Consider the following 27,723-nt stretch of genomic DNA (forward strand, 5'->3'; position numbering starts at 1 on the left):
TTAGTCCGGGGGGGAAAGGGATTGTTAGCAATGGAGTTTGACAGCCCCATTGCTAGCAATATGCCTTATTAGGTCGACCTCCACATGGTTCCCCCTGGAAGCCATCATGAACAATTCTTGTTGAATTCGTCACGACGGGCTAACTGACCTACCTCATCCTCACCTGTCATCCTTCACTGGTGCCCCGCCGGTGTATACCGATAGCGCGGGTAGGGTTACCATTCCATTATCATCCATCAAAAACACCTTAGTCCTAAGTCATCACATGACAGTGCATTCCGCAATGTTCATGGCGCCGTTCAAGTCTTTAAGGCATAGAAATAACTGTTACATTTATCTAATTATCACAATGTGAAATTATTATTTTTATTCACACGTGATAAATCACCTGTGATAAATCACAACATGTGATTTTCGCTATAATATTTCTGAGAAACTTTAATGAAAGAAAAAAAAACCTCTTTCTCAAAGCGTCGTAAACAAATATATGATATGAGTAGCAGATATTTGTGTGCACAATTCGGGGAGTCAGGAAGTTATCATTACTACATATATGTATTATAATACGTATAGATAGTTTATCGCTTTATTTTTTTTTTTTAATTTTAAACTATGGTTATTTAACTTATCAATTTATTCATGTTGGTCGATTCGTAATGTAATGCAATGTAAATTGGACTCTCTTTTCCGCATTTTTTTTTTATTGGATGAAAATGGAGTGGTTACCCCGCCCGCGCTAACGGGATACGCTGGCGGAGCACCAGTGAAGGGTGATAGATGAGAATGAAAACAGGCCAGTTAGCCCATCATGATGAATTCATCAGGAATTAACCATGATAGTTTCCAGGGGGCACCGCGTGGAGGTCGACCTGGTTGGGTATATTGCTAGCAATGGGATTCTCAGTTCTTCGTTACTAACAATCCCTTCCCCCTCTCCCCCTTGGGGGGGTTTTGCCAATAGTTGCCTTGCTGATATTATGTGAATTTCAAAGGATATTTAATAGATATGTATTCTTCTATAAATTATGTTAGTATTTAGTTAAACAGCGTTCGATTATTTGTTTAAACACCCCCGGCCACCTGACGCTTTGTTCCTATAGAAATACAGGAATTAATACGTACATCGATCAGCGTATCAAACACGACCTTGTGTCTTTACAATAGAGTTCGAATTTGTACAAAACAACCGCCCCGTAGGGAAGGGATTGGAAAAATACAATTAAACTTTCGTGTCTTATTTAGGATTCTTCGCTTTTGAATATCTGCGGGTTCTGTGAGGATTTGTATAGATTATTTATAAGCAGTAATATGCTAAGTTAAGGAGATAGAGACAGGGATCAATATTAATGTACATTATTTATTTTATTAGTATTAATTCTTTTTGTTTTATACAACTTAGAATGGCAAACAAGCTGACGGCCCACCTGATGGAAAGTGGTAACCGTCGCCCATAGACATGAGCAGTACCATGGACATAACAGAGTATACTGTTTCACCCATGATACTCTCCATGCGTTGCCATTCCTGAGGACTCAGGTGTTATTCCTCTGTACCCAGTAAATTATGTATTGATTGATTGATATGGGCATGATGGTGATCGATATTTATAAAGAGAATTGGGCTTAAATAATGATTCTGCGTAATATATTTTAATTAAATAGGATAATATAAAAATAGACAAACAAATAAAATTATCTGATATCAAGGCAGCTTTCTTTCTTTTAGCGTTTCACATAAATTAAAAATATTTAATCAAAAGAACAAATTTTCCTTTGTCTACAAACAAAAAAACTTTACGAAAAAAAAAAACTATTATATCGTTTTTAAAAGTACAACACTATCTCGATTTACAAAGTTTTATTTTTAAATTTAGAATGTTAGATAAAATAATTCTTCATTATAGTTATTTATCTAAGCATGTGATTGTAATGTAATTTCAAAATTCGAATTCGATTATATTTCCTTTTATTCTATTTTTTTTTATTGTTGTTTTAAGGGCTTTTACCTTCTACAGGTATATCAGTACTATCGTACGCTGAACTGATTTCTCAAACAACACTTTATCTACTTTCCCTAGACGCGGAAAGAGAAGAATTAATGGACATCAACAATTTACAGAGATGTTCAAAAATTTCTGGTTTGAGTTCAGTACAGTTCAGTGACCAGTACTTTCCCATCATATATACATAATATAAATTATAAAACACTAACCTCTGACAACGGTTGTTTTGTTTGCGTTCGTTTTAACATTCGATATTTCTAATCAATACTGGTTCATATTCAGAATATTGCACTATCACTGCGTAACGGATACGGGCGTTATCACCGGCGGCTCACCAAATTGTGTACGAAAATAAATAAATAAAAAAAAAATATATTTATACGTTAAATAAACCATTATTATCTGAATTTATACAATAACTATAATATTATTTATATGTATATATATAATTAATGCTGATTAAAGATCGATCTTACGGCATTGTTGTCAAAGTTTCACATGTTTCATATGTTACAGTGACCGTTTACTATTAGACGAATATGGCGTGAATTTACTGGGTACAGAGAGATAACACCTGAGTCCTCAGGAATGGTAACGTATGGAGGGTATCGTGGGCGAAACAGTATACTCTGTTATGTCCACGGTACTGCTCATGTCTATAGGCGACGGTTACCACTTTCCATCAGGTGGGCCGTCAGCTTGTTTGCCATTCTAAGTTGTGTAAAAGAAATCTATCTATGAATACCTGTTAGCATCAGAACTTCTGATTTGGCAAAAGTATAAAAAGCAATTAAAAGTACTTTTTCTTCGGATCAAAACACAAAAATTGGGGCTAGTTTGTGTAATAGAATTACACATAGATAACAAAAATATGCGCCCTTCAAACCGAAACGCAGCCATGCAAACACAACTGTTTCACGGTAGAAACACGAATGGGACAGATGTCCCCAAGCTGACGACATTTGTACAAAGTCTGAACTAAATTAGAAATAAAAAAAAATCATTTCACATTAAAATTTATTGTTATACATTTATTATTTACTTATATTTTTTATAAATGGTGCAATAAAGTGTAAATAAATAAATAAACAGGTACATTATATCCCTCTTAGAGTTTATATTAGGAATGTCTGTACGCGGCGACCCCCAAAAACTTTGACGAGCACTGCCACCAACAAATTTTATCATGGTCGCGCGTTCTCGCCAAATAAGCAAGGAATTGTTAGTGTTGACCCCTGACCGATAAGACCCCGGCCATTGACTCAGTTCGATTAATCGATTCAATACAATCGATTGTATTTACCAATCGATATTACACGCGCCAGTACTTGCGTCAGCCGATAAGAACATTTTTAGAAGTTTTATGATTAAGTTGCATCCAATTTAAGTGACTTCATGGGATATAACTATTACATAATATTTACAAAAAGGCTTTTTTTTTTATGCAAGATAGAATGGCAACAAGCTGACGGCCCACCTGATGGAAAGTGGTAACCGTCGCCTATAGACATGAGCAGTACCATGGACATAAATCTCTCTGATAAATCGTTTGCAGGTAAGCATTTACAGGGGAATAAAAATTACGTACTCAAGGTATCATAGTTTACAAATATGAAGTTACTTTGAATAATACTAGGGTAAAATAGACGGCTTTAGGCGTGTAGGTCCCGGCGTAGGATAGGCCAGCCCTTCCTTTCCCGTGGATGTCGTAAGAGGCGACTAAGGGAGGGCGAGGGATGGACAGCAGCGTCCCTCTTAAAACATCTCTCTCTGTGATTGTCAATCCGCCTGCTAAGCGTGGTCACTATTGGCAAAACTGTTAATTTTTTTTAACAACACAGGTGGCAAACAAGCATGCGGCTCACCTGATGGTAAGTGACTACCGCCGCCCATGATCACCCGCAACACCAACGGCATTGCAGGTGTGCTGCCGGAATTTTAAAAAGGAATATGCTCTTTTCTTGAAGGTTATTATGTCGTATCGGTTCGGAAATACTGCTGCTGGAAGTTGATTCCAAAGAGTGGTTGTGCGTGGAAGAAAGTGCCTTGAAAAAAGCACGGTGGAGGACCGCCACTCGTCCAGATGGTTGGGATGAAATTTTAGTTTTGTAGTGTTCTAGGTGAAGGCTTATGATGATGATGGGCTTATTATGATGATGATGAATTCAGATTATCCTTGAAAATCTATCGCGTGTGCTCACCCACCGCTGGCGTCTTATAATTAATTCCGTGTAAACGCAAGTAAGTTATCGAGCGAGAAACATTACAATAACAAAGGCGAAAAATACAGGAATATTAAAACGATCCGTTTGTTGGCGTGTCAAAAAATTAATATTAACGATATCTCAAAAACAATGAAGTGGAGAGAGAGAGAGACAGAGAGAGAGAGAGAAAAAAAAAGGAAATAATTTATGCAAGACATTTCTTTTGATGCCATTGTTTCAATGGCCGGGGGTGCGAAAATATTCAATTAAATTGAATAATATATTTTTTCGGCGCGCCGGCTCGTGAATGAGTTGGTAATTTTTAATTTTAATAAATTATTTTGATTGGCCATCCGAAATGTTTGGCCCGCAACGCACGCCTGCCGCCGAAGATTTACGGTGTAATGAGGGAGGTGATGCTTCGTGGCGAGTATTGTGTCACGTACTCAGCACTTACACTGCGTGACAAAAGTTTGTAGATCACATTCAAAATGACATAAATAATTTACACTATTTTCTGTTATTATGTATCGATATTGTTGAGGCTTGTTTGAATCGAAGCATTTGGCGTTCCATTGTTTCCGTCTACCCTAATGGGAGACAGGCATGACTGATATGTATGTATATATATTTAATATGTATTCATTATTACTAATCATTTTGTAAGCTTGTTTCTGTTCCGCCAGAAATACTCTTTACATGACCCTTAGTTGATAGGTTGAAAACGTCTTATGGCGTTATGTTTGCATATATATATATAATGTATAAATGAAGATAAATAAATAAATGTTTTAAAACTAATGTGTAGGGGGAAAGGAATTGTTAGTAATGGAGACTGAGAATCTCATTGCTAGCAATATACCCAACCAGGTCGACCTCCTCGCGGTTTCCCCCGGAAACTATCATGGTTAATTCCTGATGAATTCATCATGATGGGCTAACTGGCCTGTTTTCATTCTCATCTATCACCCTTCACTGGTGCTCCGCCAGCGTATCCCGTTAGCGCAAGCGGGGTTACCATACCATTTTCACACAATAAAAAAAAAAAAAACTAATGTGTAAATCGAAAAGTCTAGACATAAACAAGATTCTCAAGCGACTTTAAAAAGAGAAGAAGGTATCTATCTAATAATATAATATTAGTTTATTACATCTTCACCAATTCTGGGACTGAGCAGTGGGCCCCATCTATTCATTTTATGTCTTATGCAATTAGGTGTAAACATTACATTATGTTCGACACTAAACAAACATTTATAAAATTGTCCTCTTAATTAAACGTCCCATTTTAGGTCAATAGACTAATAGAGGACTTTATCTAATACGCCATAATAAATACATGATAAATAAATAATAAAATATCAGCATTACTATCATAGACGATGTTACGACTGTTTCCAATGTTTGATAATGCAGACAGACGAAATAGGGTCAATAAGTGATTCAGAGTTAAAAAAAAAAAAAAAATAAAAATAAAAAAGGATCCCGCATCAATAGATCTCGTTCGATTAACAGCAGCTGGACATTCAGGCCAGATTTATATCCGTATGAATGGGTGGTATACGGCCATACATGCAACAGTTCCAATAAAAGCGATACGATCAATAAAAAACTTTATTACCATAATAATACAGTTGATCGTGTAACACCCGATATGTGAGGCCGATTGTGTTAGCGGGCGAACTGTACGAAATTCGATTGAATGGTGTTTTATTAGGAACCAGTTCTAACCGGTTCGGACCCCACGACACGTGGTCACTTTTGTCACATTGAATATTAAAAATTATCGGTTGTTTTGTCCGCCAGTGTATTGTGTGTGCCTGTGCAAGTAATATTGATGATTTATTCTCGTATATTATAATATTATTATGAATTTAGACTTTTGATAGTGAGCAGCGAGCTTTCATACTGCTGCAATAAGACGCAGTAGAAACGGCTTTATTTTGCAACATTTATTCAGATTTATTCATATTATTTTTCGATATTATTACTGTCAACGTTTTGTTACAATATTTTAAGTTACAATCCACGTAAATCACTAAATATTTCTCTTTTTTTTTATATTAACATATGTATTCGAATGGGCTCTGTAATATCAAAACTTTCTATGTTCTAACACCAACTATCGGGCGGAATGGATTGCTGGTAATGGGGAGGTTAGTCCCCATTACTAGCAATATGTACAATCAGGTCGACCTCCACGCGGTTCTCCCTAAAAACCATCGTGACTAATTTATCGTTGAATTCATCACGATAGGCTACTTGACTTGCCTTTTCATGCAGACCAATCATGCCTCATTGGTGCCTCGCTAGTGTACATCGATAGTGCAGGTGAGGTTACCATTCCATTATTAATCCATTAAAAAAAAATCTATCCATACTAATATCTGTTGATTTTTATCAAAGAAAACCTATTTTAATCTTTATCGAATTTAGATAAAAACTAGTTCTCAATTAGCAAAAATATGTTACAAAGAGACCGAATTGTCTGCTCCTTTTCAAATTCGAATTTAAACGAAACCGATCGATGTTTGTAAACTACGAACCCGTAGTCCGGTGCCGCATGCCCACCCCATCAATTCTTAATGAGCGAATTAATAACATCTATTGTTTTTTTACATAGAAATATTAATAACAATCCTGCTATTGTCTGGCGGGGAGAGGGTGCCAAGAAAAATGTTATTCCATTGCAAACGGACCCGCTTGAAACGGAGTACCGATCGGTTTTTACATTAATTTTAATAAAGACAATAGTAGCGTGTGGTTTGGACAAGTTGTAATTGCATTTAGTCGAAACCTGCAGGTAAGTACGAAGTTTCAGATTCAAGTTTTGATTTCAGTTTTGGAAATTATTAATCAGTGTAAGAATAGCATTGTATTACATTTAATACACTCTTAGTATATGTAAAATTTTAATGTATGGTATATTTGGAATAATGAAGAACGCTTCTAAATTATTTTTTTATACAGCTTAGAATAGCGAACAAGCTGTCGGCCCACCTGATGGAAAGTGGTAACCTTCGCCTATAGACATGAGCAGTAGCATGGACGTAACAGAGTATACTGTTTCGCCCATGATATCCCCCATGCGTTGCCATTCCCGAGGTGTTATTCCTCTGTACCCAGTAAATTACGCTTTCAAAAAAGATTTTTTTACAAATTCTAGAACCTGAATATTACAGTTTAAACTCTCTCTTTCTTTTTTAATATAGGAGTTTCCCCTTGTCGGTGCAACTAATTCATGCATCCTCTTCCAGCCAGCTCTATTCCAGGCCAAATCTTTGACCTTCCTATACGACATGACACCTAGTGTTTCCTTTATCTGTTCTCTAGGGACAAATAAAATGTAATATTTTATTTCAAATAAACAATACGATGGTGATTTGTATTCGTCTAGTTAACGTTTTCATAATATTAGGTCCACATTACATGTGAAAGATCTATTGTAACATAATAAAAAAAAAACAACAAATATTGAATTTAACTGATCACCAACAAAGTAATTAAAAGATAAATGACCGCAAAACGAAACAAATATAAAACCATCTATTGACTAAAACTAAAAATAGACGTAAAAACGTCGAACGTTAGACAACGAACAAACGATAACATGGCGCAATAAACGCAAATTATCAAACCGTACTAATTAAACAGTAGCTATTATGAAGGCGAAATTCGTCAATTACTCAGAATTCTGTCTACCGATTGAACAATAGTAGTCTTAATGGATACATGTACAAATAGGGCTCTGTACCGATAATATGTCACGAATCATCCACCATACTACACAAAGTTTATAATGAATTGACATATTCAACACACGTGTTGGCGGGAACATGTGATACGCGCAGTCGAACGCTTCACTCTGATCTAAAAGCAACTTTACCCGTTCCGGTATTGAGTTCAAACTTATTGGGTGATTAACGATCGAGTTACTTGCACGTTGATGCAAATTGGTTCTTAAATGTTAAGAGGTAAGATCTGTTTGTTGTTGTAGATAAAGCAGCGGGATTTATAATAGGTGTAATTTTGAGAACTACTTCATGTTATTGAAATTGATGGCAGGTAATGTAGATTACTCGATATTGTTTTTAAGACTGCTCGTAGTTTGATGTTAAAAAGTTTTGAAGGATTAATACCGTTTTTAGTTCCACGTATACTCTGTTTTAGTGTAGATAGATAAGATAGTATAATAAAAAAGTTTTTTAATAAATTTTTATTTAATTAAAGAGCATACATGTTTTTCGTGATTACTGTTTATATTCATAATATTTGTGTATGGATTAAAAAACGTCATCATCATTTGATCATCGTTAAAAAGTATAATGTGACAAGAAAGTGATAGAAGTTTCAGATAACAATCTGGTTAATTGAATAATTTTTGACAAAATTAATAAAGTAAAAAAAAAATACTGGTAGATATGTAGTTTGCTACTATTTACTACTTTAAAAGAGTTTCATTGTAACCTCATTTTTCATAAAAACTAAAACCTATTACACTGTTTTGTCACTTTCCTTCAAATTGGAAATTTAGCGTACAAGAAAGAGACAAAACGCATATTTGCATATTAGCATATCTCTTCGGGGTGCTGCATGTCATGTACCTACTTGTATATGTAACTTCTTATTGTACCATGTAGCAAGTGAATAAATTTGATTTGATTTCTTTTATCACTAGATATTGGACATATACTGGGATTCTGTTATAATTACTGAGTATTCCGTGTAGTCTCTGTTATCCTCATTTCTCTGCGACGTGTACAGACAGCAATATGCGTACAACAGAGTAATGTATAATTAATTAGACGGTGCGGGATCAGAAACTAATCATCGGCCGTTGAGGTATTGTAATTGCGTATTAATATTGATAGCGCGATCGTGTCGCGATCGAACTCATTATGCGGCCATACATAAAACATAAGTTGATCAAGCACAATATTCTGCGAATGGGATTGTTGGAAACGGGGACTACCGACCCCATAGCTAGTAATAATAAAGGGATTAATATAAGAAAGGGATTGTTAGTAAAAGTGTTAAATAGCCCCATTACTAGAAATATAACCTGTCAGGTCGATTTCCACGTGGTCCCCCCTGGAAACCATCGTGTTTATTTCTAATTGAATTCGTCACGATGGGCTAACCTGCTTTCATCCTCATCAGTCATCTATCACCGATGCTCCGCCAGTATATACCGATAGCGCAGACGGGGTTACCGTACCATATCACCCATTAAAAAAATATATATATACCCACTCAGGTCGACCTCCCCTGGAAACCATCGTGCTGAATGAACCAGGTGTTTTCATCACGATGGGCTAACTGATCTGCCTTTTCATTCTCTCCTATCTTCTCTCACTGATGCCTTGCCAGCGTATACCGTTAGCTCTCTTTTTAAAGTTGGTTGAAAAAAGGTTTTTTTTGTAGAAGTATTTCTACCAAAATATTAATCACATCTTTTAATCAATTGTACATGATAATTCTATGCACTTATACATATGTATATATATTTTTTAGTTACGTATTTATTTATTTATTTATATATTTGTTCACAATTTGTGTTTGTTGTATTTACATTATTTTCACCGGTACCTGTTTATGTAGGCGTTTATATCCATGTATGTATTTGTATATGTATATATATATGTATATGTGTGTGTAGGTGTATGTATATAAATATAATAATGAGTAGGGATAATATTTATATTATTATATGTATCACATCTCCCATATTTAGAACTGACAAAATTTTTCATCGTGCCTCCCACCAAACTGTTTATAATTACTCCTCTCCATCCAAAGGTTGGCTGGAAGAGATCGCTCTTAGCGATAAGGTCGCCCATTGTTTTCTCACTGTGATTATTTCTTGTAATTATTTATATTTATAATAAGTTTACTATTGTGATCTTTTGGAGGAAACAATAAAGAGTATCTATCTATCTATCTATCTATCTTTCCTGCACTGGATTAACCAAATAAAATTATTTTCTCTCTAACTACACTGGGTTGGCTGGAAGAGATCTCTTTCAGAGATAAGTCCTCCCTTGCTAACAAGTTGTTAAACTAATCGTCGCATATATTGTTTAAGTGCAATAAAGAATATATATTATTGGTCTTAGAATGGACAAGAAAAATATTGTAATCAAGATTTTTTCCTAACATTTCATAACGACGAGTAACGATGTGTGTTTTTCGAGTAAACACTATGATTCTATGTGTTTATATACTAATCTTGTACATATATTGTCCTTACCTGTGAGTCATACCAATATGAAATCATTATTCTCATTAAATTATACTTTTTTCTCTTCTTTTTTTACTGTAAATTATTTTTTTTTTAATTTATATATTGATATATATTTTTAATTTTGGTTATTCTTAGTAGTCTTTTTTTATACAACTTAGAATGGCAAACAAGCTGACGGCCCACCTGATGGAAAGTGGTAACCGTCGCCTATAGACATGAACAGTACCATGGACATAACAGAGTATACTGTTTCGCCCATGATACTCCCCATGCGTTGCCATTCCTGAGGACTCAGGTGTTATTCCTCTGTACCCAGTAAATTCACGCCATATCTCACCCTTCGAAGCGAAACACAGCCATGCAAACACAACTGTTTCACGGTAGAAACACGAATGGGACAGAGGTACCCAAGCAAACGACTTTTGTACAGTCTCCCTCTGGTGAAAGAATAAAAGAAACAGCGCACGTTACAGACATACAGACCCATTACAACTTTTATTAAAACATCCGAGGTACGTCTCTGTAACGAGGTATTTTCAATTTGGCTTGTAACTAAATATCTGCGCTTTTCCACTCCGATATGACATCTCAAAGGCGTCCTCCCAAAATATAGTAGAAACAGATGTATCGTATTAAAACGCTCTCCAAACGAAACAAAGATGTGGAACTTTTGTGAGAATAAAAAAAAAACATTGCTGCCACGGATTTCGGATGGGGGTGTCGCAATAATACCAGAGGGAGACTTTGTACAAAAGTCAATTGCTTGGGCACCTCTGTCCCATTCGTGTTTCAACCGTGAAGCAGTTGTGTTTGCATGGCTGTGTTTCGGTTTGAAGGGTGGGATATGGCGTGAATTTACAGGGTACAAAGGAATAACACCTGAGTCCTCAGGAATGGCAACGCATGGGGGGTATCATGGGCGAAACAGTACACTCTGTTATGTCCATAGTACTGCTCATGTCTATAGGCGACGGTTACCACTTTCCATCAGGTGGGCCGTCAGCTTGTTTGTCATTCTAAGTCGTACAAAAAAAAAGTGACCTTAATACCACGACGTGTGACAATTTCATTTCATCGAAACTTCTTGACATATGTGTCACTGTTTCAGCAATTTACAGTGAGTCAGTAATGTACACTAATGATTAACTATGAGCAAAGTATACACAAAGTGATCTCATTCGAATATTTTTATCGAATCCGCATCTGTATCGGCTGTTATCAATGTTTGAACGGCTTAATATATCAAATGGCATGATAAAACAATACACCGTTTGCTTAATAATGCCAATGACGTAACATATGCCAAGAATTACTGTGTAATAGAAACAAAAGTTCGAAAATAAGCAAGTCTTTGATGATAAATAATTTATCGCCCCACTAAAACCTGCATAAGAAAGAAATGTTGATAAACATGGAACATTAAATATCTAACTGTTGACCATCGTAAAAGATGGAAGCCAGACGTAGATCATACATAAATATCACTTCGTAGGAAGTATAACTTTTATTAGTTTGGCGCAGTGGAGTCGCACTTACGTAGTGTAATTTAAAAAAGAATTCCACGCATAATTTGCATGGAAACACATTCGTTTGATGTGCTATCTCGACTCGGTGGCAGCATTCGACATCAGTGATCGTTCTGATTTTTCTCTACGCATCGAGTAAATTGATATACGACGCATCAGTTTCTTTAAGACCGCATACATTTCCGATTTTATCTCCTTGCCGCCGACTAATGCGAGTGTTGCGGGGCGCCGCTAATAGATTCAACAGGTGTGCCACAGGGTGGTCCAATTGGACCTTCTCTCTTTTTATTTACGTATCCACGAATTCACGAATCCACGGTGACGTCTCGACGCGTGTGTTTGATTCATTTGCTTACGTTGTCGCTTTTTAATACTGATTTACAATAAAAACAGAACTATATCACCGGCGATTGATGTGCGTTATGATTAATGTTCCGTCTTTGATCTTCACTGCTATGAATCTATCAAGTCGGCTTCTGAATATCGACGCTCGCGGTGTGTATAAATAAACCGGGACGAATTCGAGAACGCCGCCTTCGTTTTAGTTAATTATGTGGTTATTAAAGAAACATTGCTGACTGTTAACAAAGTTTCCATTCGGATAAAATCTCAATACGCTGTGATAGTACACGCACTCTCTTCCCGGTCATTATTGACGTTACATCACGGAGTCACGCCAGAGCGTTGTCACGGCACCCACAAATTACATATTTATATCATTTTTTTCGTCAGCCGGAGCTAAAATTGGACTAATCAGCATCGAGTACAAAGAAGCAGATCGCTTTCATCATCGACACGATGATGTTTACGTCGAATCTTCTGAGAAACGGGCCCCAGCATTCAATACTTGGAAATAAATATGTGAGTTTGACATTTGCTTTCATGTGTTCCCTCGCGTGTTTCGGCTGTAATTACGGCCGCGTGTACCGTCGCCTTACTGCTTTGTACTTAAAGTGTATATTTCTCCTTTTTTTATCTAATGCAGCTCTAGTAGGTTTTTTTGTTATTAAATTATCGTGCGTGCCGATTTCTGACAAGATGATAGGTTGTGTTTGATGGCCCATCTGATTGCCTCTTGTCGACATTTCGAATTCGGTGCTTTCTCTTTGATTGACTACGCTTAGTATTAACAGCGTGTAAAGGTTATACATACCTATCTAATTCTGATAGCCAGAGGTCATAAATTTATCTGATTCATATTTGACGTCCTTATTGAAATAAAAACAGTTTATTACATCTACTTATATCTCGATGATATCGAATCTCACCTAAAGACTGTTACTGCCCTTTAGCGGTCATATTTATTGTATCTGCCTCAGTCCGCATGTTTATCCAATAAGTACCATCGATAAATGTCAATATAGTTTAAAATAGTGCATATCGCGTGCCGCCATCATTAGTCAAGCACGTTCAAAGATAATTCACTGTCGAACGGCTGGCTTTACGACGTCCAGATTTAATAAGAGAAATGTGTTCCTTCACCAAAAATAACAAAATTAAAATAAATCGAACGACAGACAGACGTCATAAACTAATTTCGAGTGTTTTCGTTTTGGTTAGTACAAAAATAGCGTCATCAGTCTTTCATGTTGCGCTGGAGTGACATTAAAGTAAAGAATTTACAGTTTAGTACAGCGCCATCTATGAGGGCGAGATGAAAGTAGCTTTTTATTGCCTAAAAAGAAAGGTGTTTATGATTTATGCTTGGCTATTATTGCTTTTGAAAATTAAATACTCGCTCCTGTTTCAATACTGACTCGATGTTTTCGGTATTTTTATGTGCTCGTCCCGTACCTGTTTATGTTTCAGAGTCAGGTGGCTTGCAGTTATTGTGTTTGTCTGTGTTGTAAAACATATGAGATAATTTATAACAGATTTAGAAACGAATCTCGGAATAGATTTTTTTTTTGTACAGATGCTAACATATCTTATCTCGCTTGTACGATGATAAAACAAACAGCTCTTAATGCTGTTTAAAACTTAACAATGACTGAGAATTACTCTTAATTGGCCATAGACTAAAATAAATTTGCGCGTAGACGAAGGACGGATAAACGAAAAAAAAAAAATTGTATAAAGCCAAGAAAACTGAGGCGAAGTTAAATGAAACCTCTGATCCAATCAAAACCGATTCGGGGAGGGCCTAATCAAGAAAGTTGTTTCAAAAATCGTTTATCGAATGTCATCAAAAAGAAATAACATTTCACCAAGTCGTACCCTTTTTGTGAACTTAATTAAAATCGAGTAACATCTCGAATTCGTGAAAAAAGTCAAGAACTTTGTCCCCAGTGAAGTTAATAAGAGAACCATAGACGAAATATTTTTTTTTTTTTTGGCAAATGTTGATAAAGAAACACTATGACGGAGTTCCCTCTTGTCTATTGTCGCGGCTTTCTCACAATCGACTCCTTTGTCAAGTTTTTCCCCTTTTTGCACATTGAAAGAGGTAATTTGTATGGTTTTCAGAAGTTTTCAATTGATCGTTTATATAAACATTTTGGTATTGTAATTATGAAAGAGTATTGAGAGAAGCTTTAGATACATTATATGAATATAATTCAAAACATTTACGTAATGCGCAATTGTTTTACAGTGCTATGCGTAGATGGATTGTTAGTTGCTTCGGGCCACGTAAAGCCACATTAGAGGCCTTGATGAACAGCGAAGGTGGTTAAGAAAAATTTGACATTAGAGGATGACTTCTTCACACGAGTAATAAGCAAGTAATACCATAGACAAAATGAATATAAACAAATCACGTAAACAGACCTTTTGCATTCGAATAAGTACGGGCCGTTATCGAATTGTTTATGCTTAGTTTTGTTTTTAGTATTCGACATAGAATTGCTGGACGATTATCGCCCTTAAATATACAGGTGCAAGAGCAAAGAAACAAACTGTTCAACTACAGTTGTACGTATAATGCAGGATAGTCTAGGAATTTTGCTTTACAAAGGTGTTCGTTACCATGCTTAATAACTGCTTTTATTCAAACTAAATGAAGTTTCAGCGTTGTTTAAGAATTCTATCAGATTTCCTATGCAATCTTTGTTTATGTAAAGTATTTTTGTACCTAAGTATTGTTCTTATTTAATATTAATTTTACTTGATTCAATATTATAATTTTGATAGTTTGCAAACATGTTTGTTACGCAGTGATATTTAAACTTTTAGATGAATTTGAATGACAATAAAATAGGTTCTGGATTAGTGAATAGTTTTGTATCGTTTTTTGCTCCAATTCACGGGAACGATGTTGGTGTACGAATGTAGCATGAATGAACGTAGTAGAATGATAGTATTTTATATCATCATCACCATCATTATCATATCAGTCGTCTTACTATCTTCTAGTTGATCATAGGCCTTCCCAAAATATGGGGTTTGCCAGTGGTCATGCTTGGCAGGTGAGATGGCAACCGCAGTTAGTCTTTGGTGATGTTTTAAGAGAGACTGTGATATCCTTTGTACAAAAGTCGTTTGCTTGGGTACCTCTGTCCGTATTCGTGTTTCTACCGTAAAGCAGTTGTGTTTGAATGGCTGTGTTTCGGTTTGAAGGGTGGGATATGGTGTGAATTTACAGGGTACAGAGGAATAACACCTGTGTCCTCAGGAATATCAACGCATGGGGGGTATCATGGGCGAAACAGTATACTCTGTTATGTCCATGGCACTGCTCGTGTCTATAGGTCACAGTTACTTTCCATCAGGTGGGCCGTCAGCTTGATTACCGTTCTAGGTTGTATAAAAAAAAATTCCTTCAACTATTAAGTTTCCATTGTCATTTTTTATGATACTCACGTGAAATAAAGCACGGCACACGGCAAATAGGGAATTATTAAGCCATAATTTAATAGGAAATAGTATTTCATTATAGGCGATGACTAAATAATTTATTTTACTTATTTATATACAAAAAAAAAAGCAACTTGTAAGACATTAAATGTGTCATTTGATAGTAATGTGTTGGGGCAGGTTGTCAGTACATGCAGGTGGTTTAGGACCGTTCCTTATAACCGTGTATTAGGGAGGGGAGGGGAGGAGTCATCAGTGGACAGTGGAAAGCTAAAATGATGATGATGTTTACATTCATATTTTACTCGAATTGTCGGTGTACATAATTAGTTAAATTTACCACAAGCGTGCGCTCTATTCACGGCGCAAAATCTATAGGCGCAACAAAAGCGTTGCGAGAAAATTCGCTTTCGCCATTTTTCGCATTTGGTTTTTGCTATGTATTCGTTGCTTTAAATTCGGCGATTGAATGGACTAATGATTCTGTAGTATGAATGGGTGCATTCTGAAAGAACACTTGTTACTGCTTCGTCTTTGAAACTCGTTTTTCGCAATACATTTCGGATGCGCCACTTCAAATATGGCGGGTGTATTTTTGTTTTTTTGCTCTCTTTCTCTGTCTCTCTCTTTATGCAGTAGTTTGTATGATTTGGTAGCTATAAATTTACTGCGATTTAAAACCAAAATAACATATATATAATTTGCAACACCCTAACAGGGTTCATGTAGAGGACAATTTATTAATGTATTTAACAACTTTATAATCTCATGACAATTAAACAATATTAATAATTATTAATTAATATTAATAGTTATTGTTAAAGATTTTGTTTCACAAAAAAAAAACCGACTTAATTCTTTTCATTAAAAAAGAATCATCAAAAATGTTCAGAATTGGCGATAATATTGCGTACAATGTAAGTATAAAGCCCAATTAAGAATTCAGTTAGTTCTTTTTGGATTTGATGGAAGATGGAGGTTTGTGAGTGGGTGAATAGTTTATGATATCTAACAATTGAGTGTAACATTGGAGTAGTTTAGGAACGATCCATTCGAATTAATAGTATCGATTTAATTGAACTTATCGATAATATTGATTGATGGATTGTTGAGCGTCAGTCACTTCGTTAAGATAAATTTATCAGGATGTTGGCTTCGAAACAACTTTGTTTAAAAATATACCTTATGGTGTTTTATAGATTGGCGTAAAATATATTAATAGGAATTAACAATTAATCGATACATGAAGATTTTCGGAGTTTAGTATAGTAATAATGAAGCTATGATTATGTTTACTGAGATTTAAGGTCTGATTCTTTGTTGGACTAATTTAGATGAAGAATTTAATTCCTTTGGGCTTTGACTTTAGCGTAACTTGTAGAGCACTTCCATTATGCTGAGTAAAAGATCAGATATTTTCAGATAAAGAGAATATTGTTGAAAATTGCCAGTGGGAGACTTTTTTTTTCAAATGTATGTAACCAGGAGATATAAAATTGACTGCCAAAAGCCTCTCTTTACATACATTTATTGCTGCATCTAATTCTATAAATTTCATACATATCCGTCAGTTCAGAAGACTTGGTTCCTTCAAACATGATTATAATAGATACATCTAGTCTTTTATTTTCACATGATACATCTATGTTAACATCTTTTTATTTGATGGTATTTCCACATGCCCAAATCACGTTTCATTTTTACATTGATATTTCCTTCAAATCTTCTTTCGCTTTCACACAATGTATTTTTTGCGACGTAGTTATTAGTTTTTATGTTTTTTTTTTATACATTTAAAATTCTACAAACGTAACGTCATCACTTTGTTTGCCGAAGTTGTTAATGTGACAATTAATTATTAGAAAAACCAAAGCTGTCGCCCTATCCTTGGACGGTTTGGCACCACGATAATCAATCCGAAAGACGGGCGAATCTGTTGCCAATTCCAATTAGTGGGAACATGCTCGCTAAATGTGTGCTACATATTGGCAATCAGTATTAATTATTATTAAGTAGTACTTTTATTTAATCGCTATGTGGTTCCAGCATAGAATGGATCACTTCATCCTTTCTCGTGGGTGTCGTCGAAGTAACGTCCTTCTTAAAACATTCCCAAACCTAAGCCAATCTTCCTACTAAACGTGGTAACTAGTTGCATAACCAATATGACGAGATCTATGTTCAGCAGTAGACAGTTAAAGACTGACATGATGCTGATGATGATGATTATGATTTTTATTCAAAAGGTGACAGTAAGAATGGAATATGTCAGTAATTCTTTTCATTCTAAGCTCGTCACACTCGTAAGTGGAATTAGAAAAACAAAGCACTGTACTACTACAAGGAACTAAAATCCTGTACTAAGCTGGGGTGAACATTAAAGTCTTTTATAGAGAGAGATCTAAGCCCATCAGTGGACAAGAGTGGTTGTTATACTATTTAGTGCAATGATAATGAGTTCTCTACTATATTTGGGGGTATTGTGGCTGTGGTTTGCACGACTCACATTCAAACGTCAAAAAGTCTTAAGATCAAAAAACCAAAAACGTTGTATCAATTGGAACTTTTGGAAAGATTTGAGACTATACTCGAAGATAGAAGATATTATACTATGCAAACAAACCTGATGGAAAGTAAACTAAAATGTACCATGGACAAATAACTGTTTTAAACCATTAAGTTATCTAAAAATATGTCACAACTGCTTGTTGAAACACGAATTATCGTTTTGTACAAACAAATTGTAAACTAAAATGTCTAAATAATTTAAACCATTAAGATCTAAAAATATGTCAAGTTGGACAGTTAGTTTAACTTGACTTATTACCCATATAGGCCACGTATGTTTGTGTATCTGTGCGTAGCTCATAAACTATATTTATTTAGTGCAAGGATTACCGTTCGTTCGGTGCCGATCAATCATTCCATTGAACATATCCTGTTTCCTCCGAATAGGGATGCTCTTTGCCGATACCTTATCGATAATTTATCGAGTCAATATTTCTTTATCTAAATCTTATTAAACCGGCTTTGAAAAGAAAGAGGTTCTCAATTCGGATGTATTTTTATATATCTGTCACCTCATAACACCTTCAGTTATAAATCGATTTGGAAAATTCTTTTTTTTATAGGAAATACTTAGAAATTAGTTCCAAAGACATTTTTTTCAATATGAGTTCAGATTTTATTATTTAGATAAAATAATTGGTTTTGTTACATTTGGAATCGATTGTTTATGGAATTTAATATTTTTATTATTTTTTAACTTATTTAGGTAAAAAAAAAAACAGTGACAAATAAAATAATGAGCCGAAACACTGAAAAAGACATATAATGTGTAAAATTGTCATCAGCACCGTTTACCACAGCTTAAAAAAGCGTTTTGGTTGTAATCCGTGGCATTTCCCGGTTGTTTTAAAATATACGATGTGTTAATTTATGGTATGGTCTATTTCAAATTTAAAATCCGTTCAGCCGTTTAAGCGTGATTGAGTAACAAACATCCATATATCTTTAGAATGTTTCGCGTTTTGATATTAGTAGGATTGAAACTTGCACTTGCTCTGTACTAACTTGTATGTCCTTGTACAGAGTAATTTGTAAATCGTTTAAAATCAATTAGAAAAGAAAAAAGGTTACCAAATTTATAAAATATTAATCTTGGTCTTTTTTTGTTTATTTTTTTTTAGTTTATAAATTTCGTTTCTTTTAGATTTTTATAAAACATAAAAGGGATTGCAATTTTATTATAATGTAATAAATAAACAAAATCTACTTCGAGTAAAATAAAGGAAAACTGCCTTTAAAAACAAAATTCTCGATAAGATTATGCGAAATTTTATATATATTTTTTATTAAGTTTCGACATTTTTCGTCATTCGTGTCAGGAATTTGTTTAACCTTCGAGAGACGTGTAAGTATTGTGAGTTTAATAAAAAAAAAAAAAAACATAACTGTTTGCAAAAATGTTAAGTGAAAATTACAAATGCAGTGCGTTATGTCCATTGTTTCTGTAAATGATCCTTCTTAATTTAAATACGATGCATTTTACATAACATTGACGGCTGCAGAATAAAGGCAACGACATTGGTCGATGCAACAGAAGAAGTTAAGATTATATTTGTCTATTTATTTATTTGTATGTGTATTTGTGTGTGTGTCTGTATGTATAAGTTAGTGTGTGTGTACGTATATATATTTCCTCCAATATATATTTCTCTATATTATAATCATTTGGTTGGACACAAATTAATTATAAATTATATATTTTTCTTTTGTGTAAAATAAAAAAATAAATAATATTTTTGTAACAACGAATCGATTAAAATATCGATACAGTCCCATCCCTAGGTTCGGCCTGTCAAATCCAATTCAGCGATGCCCCCGCGTACATAATTGATTTATTGATCATACGTTACATTCGATACGAGATGACTTGCGCGCGCGCATCGTCTCTTAACTACAAGGCTATTGCATCCTTTAACTGTAATTTTCTAACCAGTTAACCGGGTGACCTCAGACGCATAACTCGAGATCATTGCTGGGGGAAGAACGATAGAGATAGTTACGCTTATTTTTATATAAGCTGTATCCCGCGTCTCCGCTCACGTGAATTAGTACATAAAGTATCCTATGTATTAAATTAGGATATAACCTACACTTGTGTCAGATTTTATTCAAATCCGTTCAGTAGTTTTTGCGTGAAAGAGTAACAAACATCCAACCATTGTTCTAACGGAATAGGATATCAAATCTATAAAATATTGATGGATTCACTTGTGAAATTTTCTAATTTAATAAGTTCACCAGAGGGAGACTTTGTACAAAAGTCGATTGCTTGGGCACCTCTGTCCCATTCGTGTTTAAACCGTGAAGCAGTTATGTTTGCATGGCTGTGTTTCGGTTTGAAGGGTGGGATATGGCGTGAATTTACAGGGTACAGAGGAATAACACCTGAGTCCTCAGAAATGGCAACGCATGGGGGGTATCATGGGCGAAACAGTATACTCTGTTATGTTTATGGTACTGCTCATGTCTATAGGCGACGATTACCACTTTCCATCAGGTGGGCCGTCAGCTTGTTTGCCATTCTAAATTGTATAAAAAAATTTGGTGTTATTATTAATCTTTTTATAATTATTTGACTATGGCATCGATCGTCAGTGAATAAATTAATGGTTGAAATGAGGATTTGTTTCAACCGTTATTTGACCACTGCTGATAGGCTTCCTCATAAACTGTCACCAGGAAATGTTTCTAGACACGTGCATCCCTGATGTTATTTATCAAATGCCAGTAGAAATCTTTAGAGATATACTAGCTGGCCCTGCAAACGTTCTAGCATATAAATATTTATATTTGGATATGGACACCCAAGGAACCGAGAGAGGGGGAGAAGGAATTGTTAGTAATGGGAATTAGTAGCTCCATTACTAGCAATATACCCTGTAAGGTCGACCTCGTGGTTCACCCTGGAAACCATCGTGATTGATTTATTGTTAGATTCGCCACGGTGGGCTTATTGACCTGCTTCATCTTTACCCATCATCCCTCACTGGTGTCCTGTCAGTGTATATCGATAGCGCAGGCAAAGTTGCCATTCCATTATCATCCATAAAAAAAACAACCCGAGGACCCGGGATTGCTCGACTAGTTACTATTTTGTTACTGTAGTTATTATTCAAAAATTTACCTCTTTCTCCTTTGCAGCCAGCTCATTCTCGTAGTTGTTCCCTTGGTGGACAACAGGACTGCTTCTAGATGAATCGCTGTTGCTCCTCCCCGTCGCGGCCATTTCCATCTTATGTTCTACTTCTTCATCAATCTCGGGCGATCTTCTCTTCTCCTCTTTTATGTCTTGACTGAATATGTCTATTCTTGTTTCTGTCGCTTGGTCCCTAGTGGGTTCTAAGTGGGAGCCATTGGTTTTTGGCGGCACCGTCGCTTGGAGAGGCGTGGGGCTGGTGGTGGCTAGTTGTTCCTTCAGTGTGGTCACTTCTTTTTCGGCCAGCGTGGCTCTCTGCAAAGATGGAGAAAGGGCTTATTAGAATTTTGTAAAAGGGCAACACGAACTTAAATGAGAAAAAGGAGATAATTCATTGTTTAAGTTTGGAAGGAAAAGTACAATATCCATGATGCTGTTCATGTCTATACTTGTTTCCTTCAGGTTGGCCGTCAGCTTTTTTGCTATTCCTAGTTGCATATAAAACCTAGTGTTCATAATATTTTTTAAGCAATCTTGTACAAATTTATGGTCAAGTAATGGGCAGCAGCGTCCTTTTTTTAAACATCTCAAATGCATAACTGCGATCACCAACCCGCCTGCCACGCGTACAACAAAACCAGCATCTTTGCCTCGCAGTAACCCGCTAATCTTAGTAACTAATGATTCGAATTGAAAAATTATTTTAGTCTTGGACGGCCTGTTTATCGAGGAAGGTTGTAAGCTATATAACATTACGCTACGACCAATAGGAGCGGAGTATACATTAAAAATATTTATAGAAACTGAGAAAATTGATTTCTATTGAGAGCTTCTGTTGGAGACGAAGTTGCATGGACAGCAAGTACGAGTGTAAACATCCGTACAAGCAACACGTATTCCTGTAATATCTTCATTGTAATAGTTAGTTTGATTGTAACAATTTGCATAAACACAGGAAACATCGATTTAATGAGTGAACAATATTTCATTAGTGTTTGTAATCTAATTATCAGTTCCCATAGCCATTTGTTTTTTTTTTCATAGTGTAATAGCTTTGTTGTTGTTTCCTGTACCATTCAAACGTGGACCATTGAGAAGTAATCAGTAGATCTGAACGGATGTGAAACCACTATCGGGAATGGCACTAAATGTTTGCTTTGTATTGATTGTGTTTTTTTTTTATAAGACATTTGCGAGGCCATTGTTCAATTTGTTGTAATAGAAACAATGAATGAATTAAGTTAGATCATGGACTAACTTAATAAAAAAAAAAATTGCTCCAAATGCAAGCTGGCTTTTTTTATAGCACTGAGATGGCAAAAGAATATACGACCCATCTTATGGTAAACGGTTACTGTAGTCTCTGAACACCTGCAATACCAGGAGCATTACGCGCGCGTTGCTGACCTCGGAGAAACCACTTTATCTCTTTTTTTAAGGATCCCACGCTGAAGTATCCTGGAAAAGTCTCGACGGGGAGTTCATTTCATAACTTAAGCGTTCATGGGAAGAAATATCTCTGAAACCGCGCTGTACACGACTATCTAGTTTCTAAGGTTTTGATGGGTGAAAATGGTATAGTAATCCCGCCTGCGCTAACAGGATACGCTGGCGGAGCACCAGTGAAGGGTGATAGATGAGAATGAAAACAGGTCAGTTAGCCTGTCATGATGAATTCATCAGCAATTACCCATGATAGTTTCCAGGGAGAACCGCGAGGAGGTCGAAAGCTAATGGGATTCTCAAATCCCTTTCCCCCCAGTCTAAAGCGTCAGTCTCTGTCGTATACGATGGTAGAAAGTGACCGTGGTATTTTACTTTTTTAACTCTTTTATAATGTGTAGTTTGTTGTATTTTAAACCAAAGAAAATTTTATGAAGCAAGTTCAAATCATTATTGCATAAATTTACAAAGAATATTAAATTTAACTTAAAAGCTTAATGATTTTTGTTTTGATTAACGCTGTTCCTGGGTTTCCGTTTGGTATGTATATCTTTATCCTATATAGCATTAAATTCTTTTATTGCACCGTAGAGTTTTGATCAATAATAAATTTACATTTAATAAATTCAGACAACAAATTTAAACCTGAAGAACACAGTGGTGTAAGTAGCAAATTGTGTAAAAAGAAGAACGATTGTTTTAAAAGCAAATAATAAACAGATAAAGGAAACACTAGGCGTCATGTCGTATAGGGAGATAAAGGATATGGCCTGGGATAGAGCTGGTTGGAAGATGATGCATGAATTAGTTGCACCGACAAGAGGGAACTCTTAAATGAAAAGAAGAAATGCTTCAAATAATAAACAATTAAAATGTCCCGCATCCCGATCGATGTAAATTAGTTTTTACAACTGTTAATTTCTATTCATTCATTTCTAATCCCGCCCTTGCTGTTTCCGTTACGAATTCACTAATGAGTCATTAGTCAAAGAAAGCAAAAAATATCTTCCAATGTGTGTGCTCGCACGCGTGACGTATGTGGGCAGATAACATCGTCTGTACAAGATTACCTACGATGTTAGGGTGAGGAGAGAACAGCCACGTTCTCAGGTGATCTTACGATTTTATATATATATATATATATATATATAACAAGAAATTATAACAAGCTGGTAGAAAGAGGTTCACTATTATTCACTCTTGCGCCACCTACTCCCACTTCTATCTGTTCTCCTTTAACCAAAGGTTGTCTGTAAGAGATTGCCCTAGCGATAAGACCGCCTTTTGTACCTTTATGTGTATATTTCAATCTGTATTTATGTTATTGTATTTCATTTGAATTATTCACTTGTCATTGTATATTTTTATTTATGGTGCAATAAAGAGTTAAGTAAATAATAATAATAACTACCTTCATCAGGTATTGTCCATGGACATTACAGAACATGTTGGATATTTTGAAAAATCTTGATAACTTAATTTATACATGACTGTAAGTGTAGGAGAACTAAAAGAGATAGATGGAGTGTGTAAAAGAAATGGTCACACAGAAGTTAATATTGAGATAATTAGTTATTAAATTAATATTCAAATATGTACATATATATAAAACTAATATATTTCATAGAATCACAAAAAAAAAACAAAAATTAAATTAATGAACGAATATAGTGCCATTCACGATCCGTACCCGACCCAAAGGTCCCCATGACACTTGCGGCATTTCCGCGTTGGATTGCCAGAGATATCCTTCGAGCCAGATACGAACCAGAACGGCGATCATGGCCCCTATTTGTAATGAGCAGACTCAACTCTCTTATGAAGGATTTTGCTTCCGCTCCCCACATGCCCGTAGTCTCAAAAGCAACGGGAACGAAGATAATTAGATGGCTGTTCGGAACCTAGTGTTAACCGTTCGGTGTCCCAACTGCGAAATATAAATATAGTATATACATATATAATATTCTATTATTATACTCTGTACCAAAGCATCACGTGTACACTCCGCTTTATATCTACACACAGTCGCGTACGCATGTATCATTACAAATTTCTCGATGAAATCACTGATATTTGGATTAATAGCGTATGTTTTTTTTTTGTAATTAATGCCTTATCGAGCATTTCATTACGTTAGATTTCATGTTAGATAGAGTAACATTCGCTGTTTACTTGCCGTTTCTAAAATTTACAACACTCCGTATATATAGCAGTACGATGAAAACTTAATACACTTGACCAACTTCGAATAATGCGCGTTCTTATTTTTCTATCAGAATAATATTATGGTTAAAAAATAGGCTTTGGTTTAAAATAAAACTTGATTGAAATGTATTCATTTGAGATTGTTTTGAAAAGTTCTTTAGTAATCGTTAATTAATTACAAATATATTCATAAATGCCAGCGTACATGAGTATAGAATTTACAATGAGTCAATAAATCGTTTAGCGGGTAATCTGCACTCATTCGAACGTTTATATTGATTGACTGATTGAGGTACAAGAAGTATCTATAATTTTACATAACATAAAACATAAAATTTTCAATTTATCTATAATTTTGTTTCAACTGTGAAGCAGTTGTGTTTGAATGGCTGTGTTTCGGTTTGAAGAGTGGGGTATAGCGTGAATTTACTGGGTATAGAGGAATAACACCTGAGTCCTTAGGAATGGCAACGCATGGGGGGTATCATGGGCGAAACAGGATACTCTCTTATGTCCATGCTACTACTCATGTCTATAGGCGACGGTTACCACTTTCCATCAGGTGGGCTGTCAGCTTGTTTGCCATTCTAAGTTGTATAAAAAAATAAAAAAAAAAATCTCAATTATTCATAATATAAACAAGTAGGACTTCTGAAATGAATAAGAATTATAAAAAAATCGGTTTAGAATTTGTAATATATTATTGTCCTATTAATATTATAAATTTGAAAGTCTGTTATGAGGAATGGATATTTGTTATTTCATGCAAAAGCTACTGAACGGATTTGAACGAAATTGAGTACACGGGTAGGTTATATCCTAATTTAATACGCAGGATACTTTGTGTACTAATTCATGCGGTTAAAACTTTAGGATTTTCTATTAAAAAATAGAAACTAATTAAGATTGACTGATTGAGAATCTTCTATTTTTCGAAATTGCTCAAAAAATAAACAGTAATGAATAATGTTTGAGAGAGTAATTTAACTATTCTATTAATAAACATAAGTACCTACAGTCCAAGGGTATAAATCTATAAAACTGAAACTCATTTTTGTGAGTCATAGACAATAAACGACAGGAGCGATCAATCACGCTCAATTGAGTCTATGGCACAAATCACACATTACGTAATCGGGAGATGACAAATCTTTACTCTAGTTTCCACCTACGGTTTTTCGTAATAAGTAGTTATTGCTACTTATACGACAGCAAAACGAAATGGCTTCAAAGCTGAAGTAAAGGCTGAGCTAACTAACTGAAGACAATATACAGAAATTAGGTCTATAGTTTACTTGAAAGCAAATTTTGTTTAATAACTTCAATTTTCAATTGTGTTGATAGAAGGGAATGCTGACTTGTGACGCAGTCTATTTCAATAGAACTTTAATCATAAGGTAATCAATTTTTATTGAAATTATCATAGAAACGATCTCCAAAAGATATTACTAAAAAATCGATATATTTAATTGATTGAATAATTTTTAAATTGTACTACAATTGGTTATTGATAGACTGTCTTATATTAGAGACAATTGTTCGTTTGTTTACAGTTTTATTAAATTCTATCGAAACAGAAATGCAGTAGTAGAAATGATATAAATGCAATATAACTATAAAGTTTAAAACATATGAAAATAAAAGTCTGTTTGTCCGGTTGGTTTTATATACGTAAAAGACTGTCAAGAAAACAGTTATGAGCTGAAGCTAGATTTATTATTTTCTGTTATTAATCTATGGTGTCTGGTGCTCTTTTGTTATTAGTAAAAGGTCTTCCCCATCTATTTCCAAAAATTTCTGATTTTGTGTTACTCAAAACTAGTTCCTTTTAGCTAAGAAGCTATATTTAAGAAACATTATTTTACTAAACCTAATAATTCTGTGTATTCCCACCTTTATGTTAGGCAGAAATTAATTTATAATGTAACAAACATGAAATAATAAAAAACTGAACGTATAAATATCGCGTCTAACACGTGATATGGCAGTAAAAATGCACAGATCGGTTCAAAGACAAGATATAGATCAAACAAATATTGTGCGTTAACATACTTTATTAGATGAAGACAAACAAAGCTCTAGACAATAAAAAGATTCCTGATAAAAAATACAATTTACAATAAAAGAAATACCTCTCCACCGATGTATGAAACAGACTGTTATCTTAATTTAAATATTAAAAAGAATTGTTAAGGTTTGGACCGAATAATTTTATGTTTACAACTAGAAAGTAGACGCAAGCAAAAAAAAAAAATAATCATTATGTGAGTTCATTAAAAATCATGAAAGTAACCCATTCAATTAAATAGATGCGAGATCACCAAAGCGTCACACGTGAAATTGTGTGAACAGAAACATAAAAAAAAATAATAATTTTAGATCGTTAAATATAACCGAAGTCGGCACATGTATTGCTTGAAATCTCTTTATAATTGTAATGATAATAGTCACAGACACAGTTTACGGAATTATTGCGCTTATAATGTGAGAAAAGGCAACTACAATGTCAATAGAAAGTCCAAAATATAGTTCAGATAACATGCGATAAGTATCTCTGATGACATTGATTAATTGTGGCCACGGAATAATCATTGATCATC

The 27,723-nt window shown here is 34.9% G+C and overlaps 1 protein-coding gene across 7 annotated transcripts in view; it reads right to left on the reverse strand.

The window, feature by feature from the left end:
- The window catches only part of LOC113516327 (homeobox protein cut), a 215,354-nt gene that overhangs the window by 88,783 nt on the left and 98,848 nt on the right, over window positions 1–27,723 (reverse strand). For 6 of the 7 annotated variants that reach the window (XM_026900743.3, XM_026900739.3, XM_026900737.3 and 3 more), the window contains one exon: window positions 21,464–21,790. In XM_026900743.3, coding sequence (XP_026756544.2) covers window positions 21,464–21,790 — 327 coding nt within the window. Of the gene's footprint in view, window positions 1–2,211; window positions 2,348–21,463; window positions 21,791–27,723 lie in introns of those variants that run through there. The other variant, XM_052896119.1, reaches the window with a different exon arrangement.

The sequence above is a fragment of the Galleria mellonella genome, unplaced genomic scaffold (assembly GCF_026898425.1).
Source record: "Galleria mellonella isolate WM207_F2 unplaced genomic scaffold, CSIRO_AGI_GalMel_v1 utg312, whole genome shotgun sequence".
In the NCBI taxonomy this organism is placed as follows: domain Eukaryota; kingdom Metazoa; phylum Arthropoda; class Insecta; order Lepidoptera; family Pyralidae; genus Galleria; species Galleria mellonella.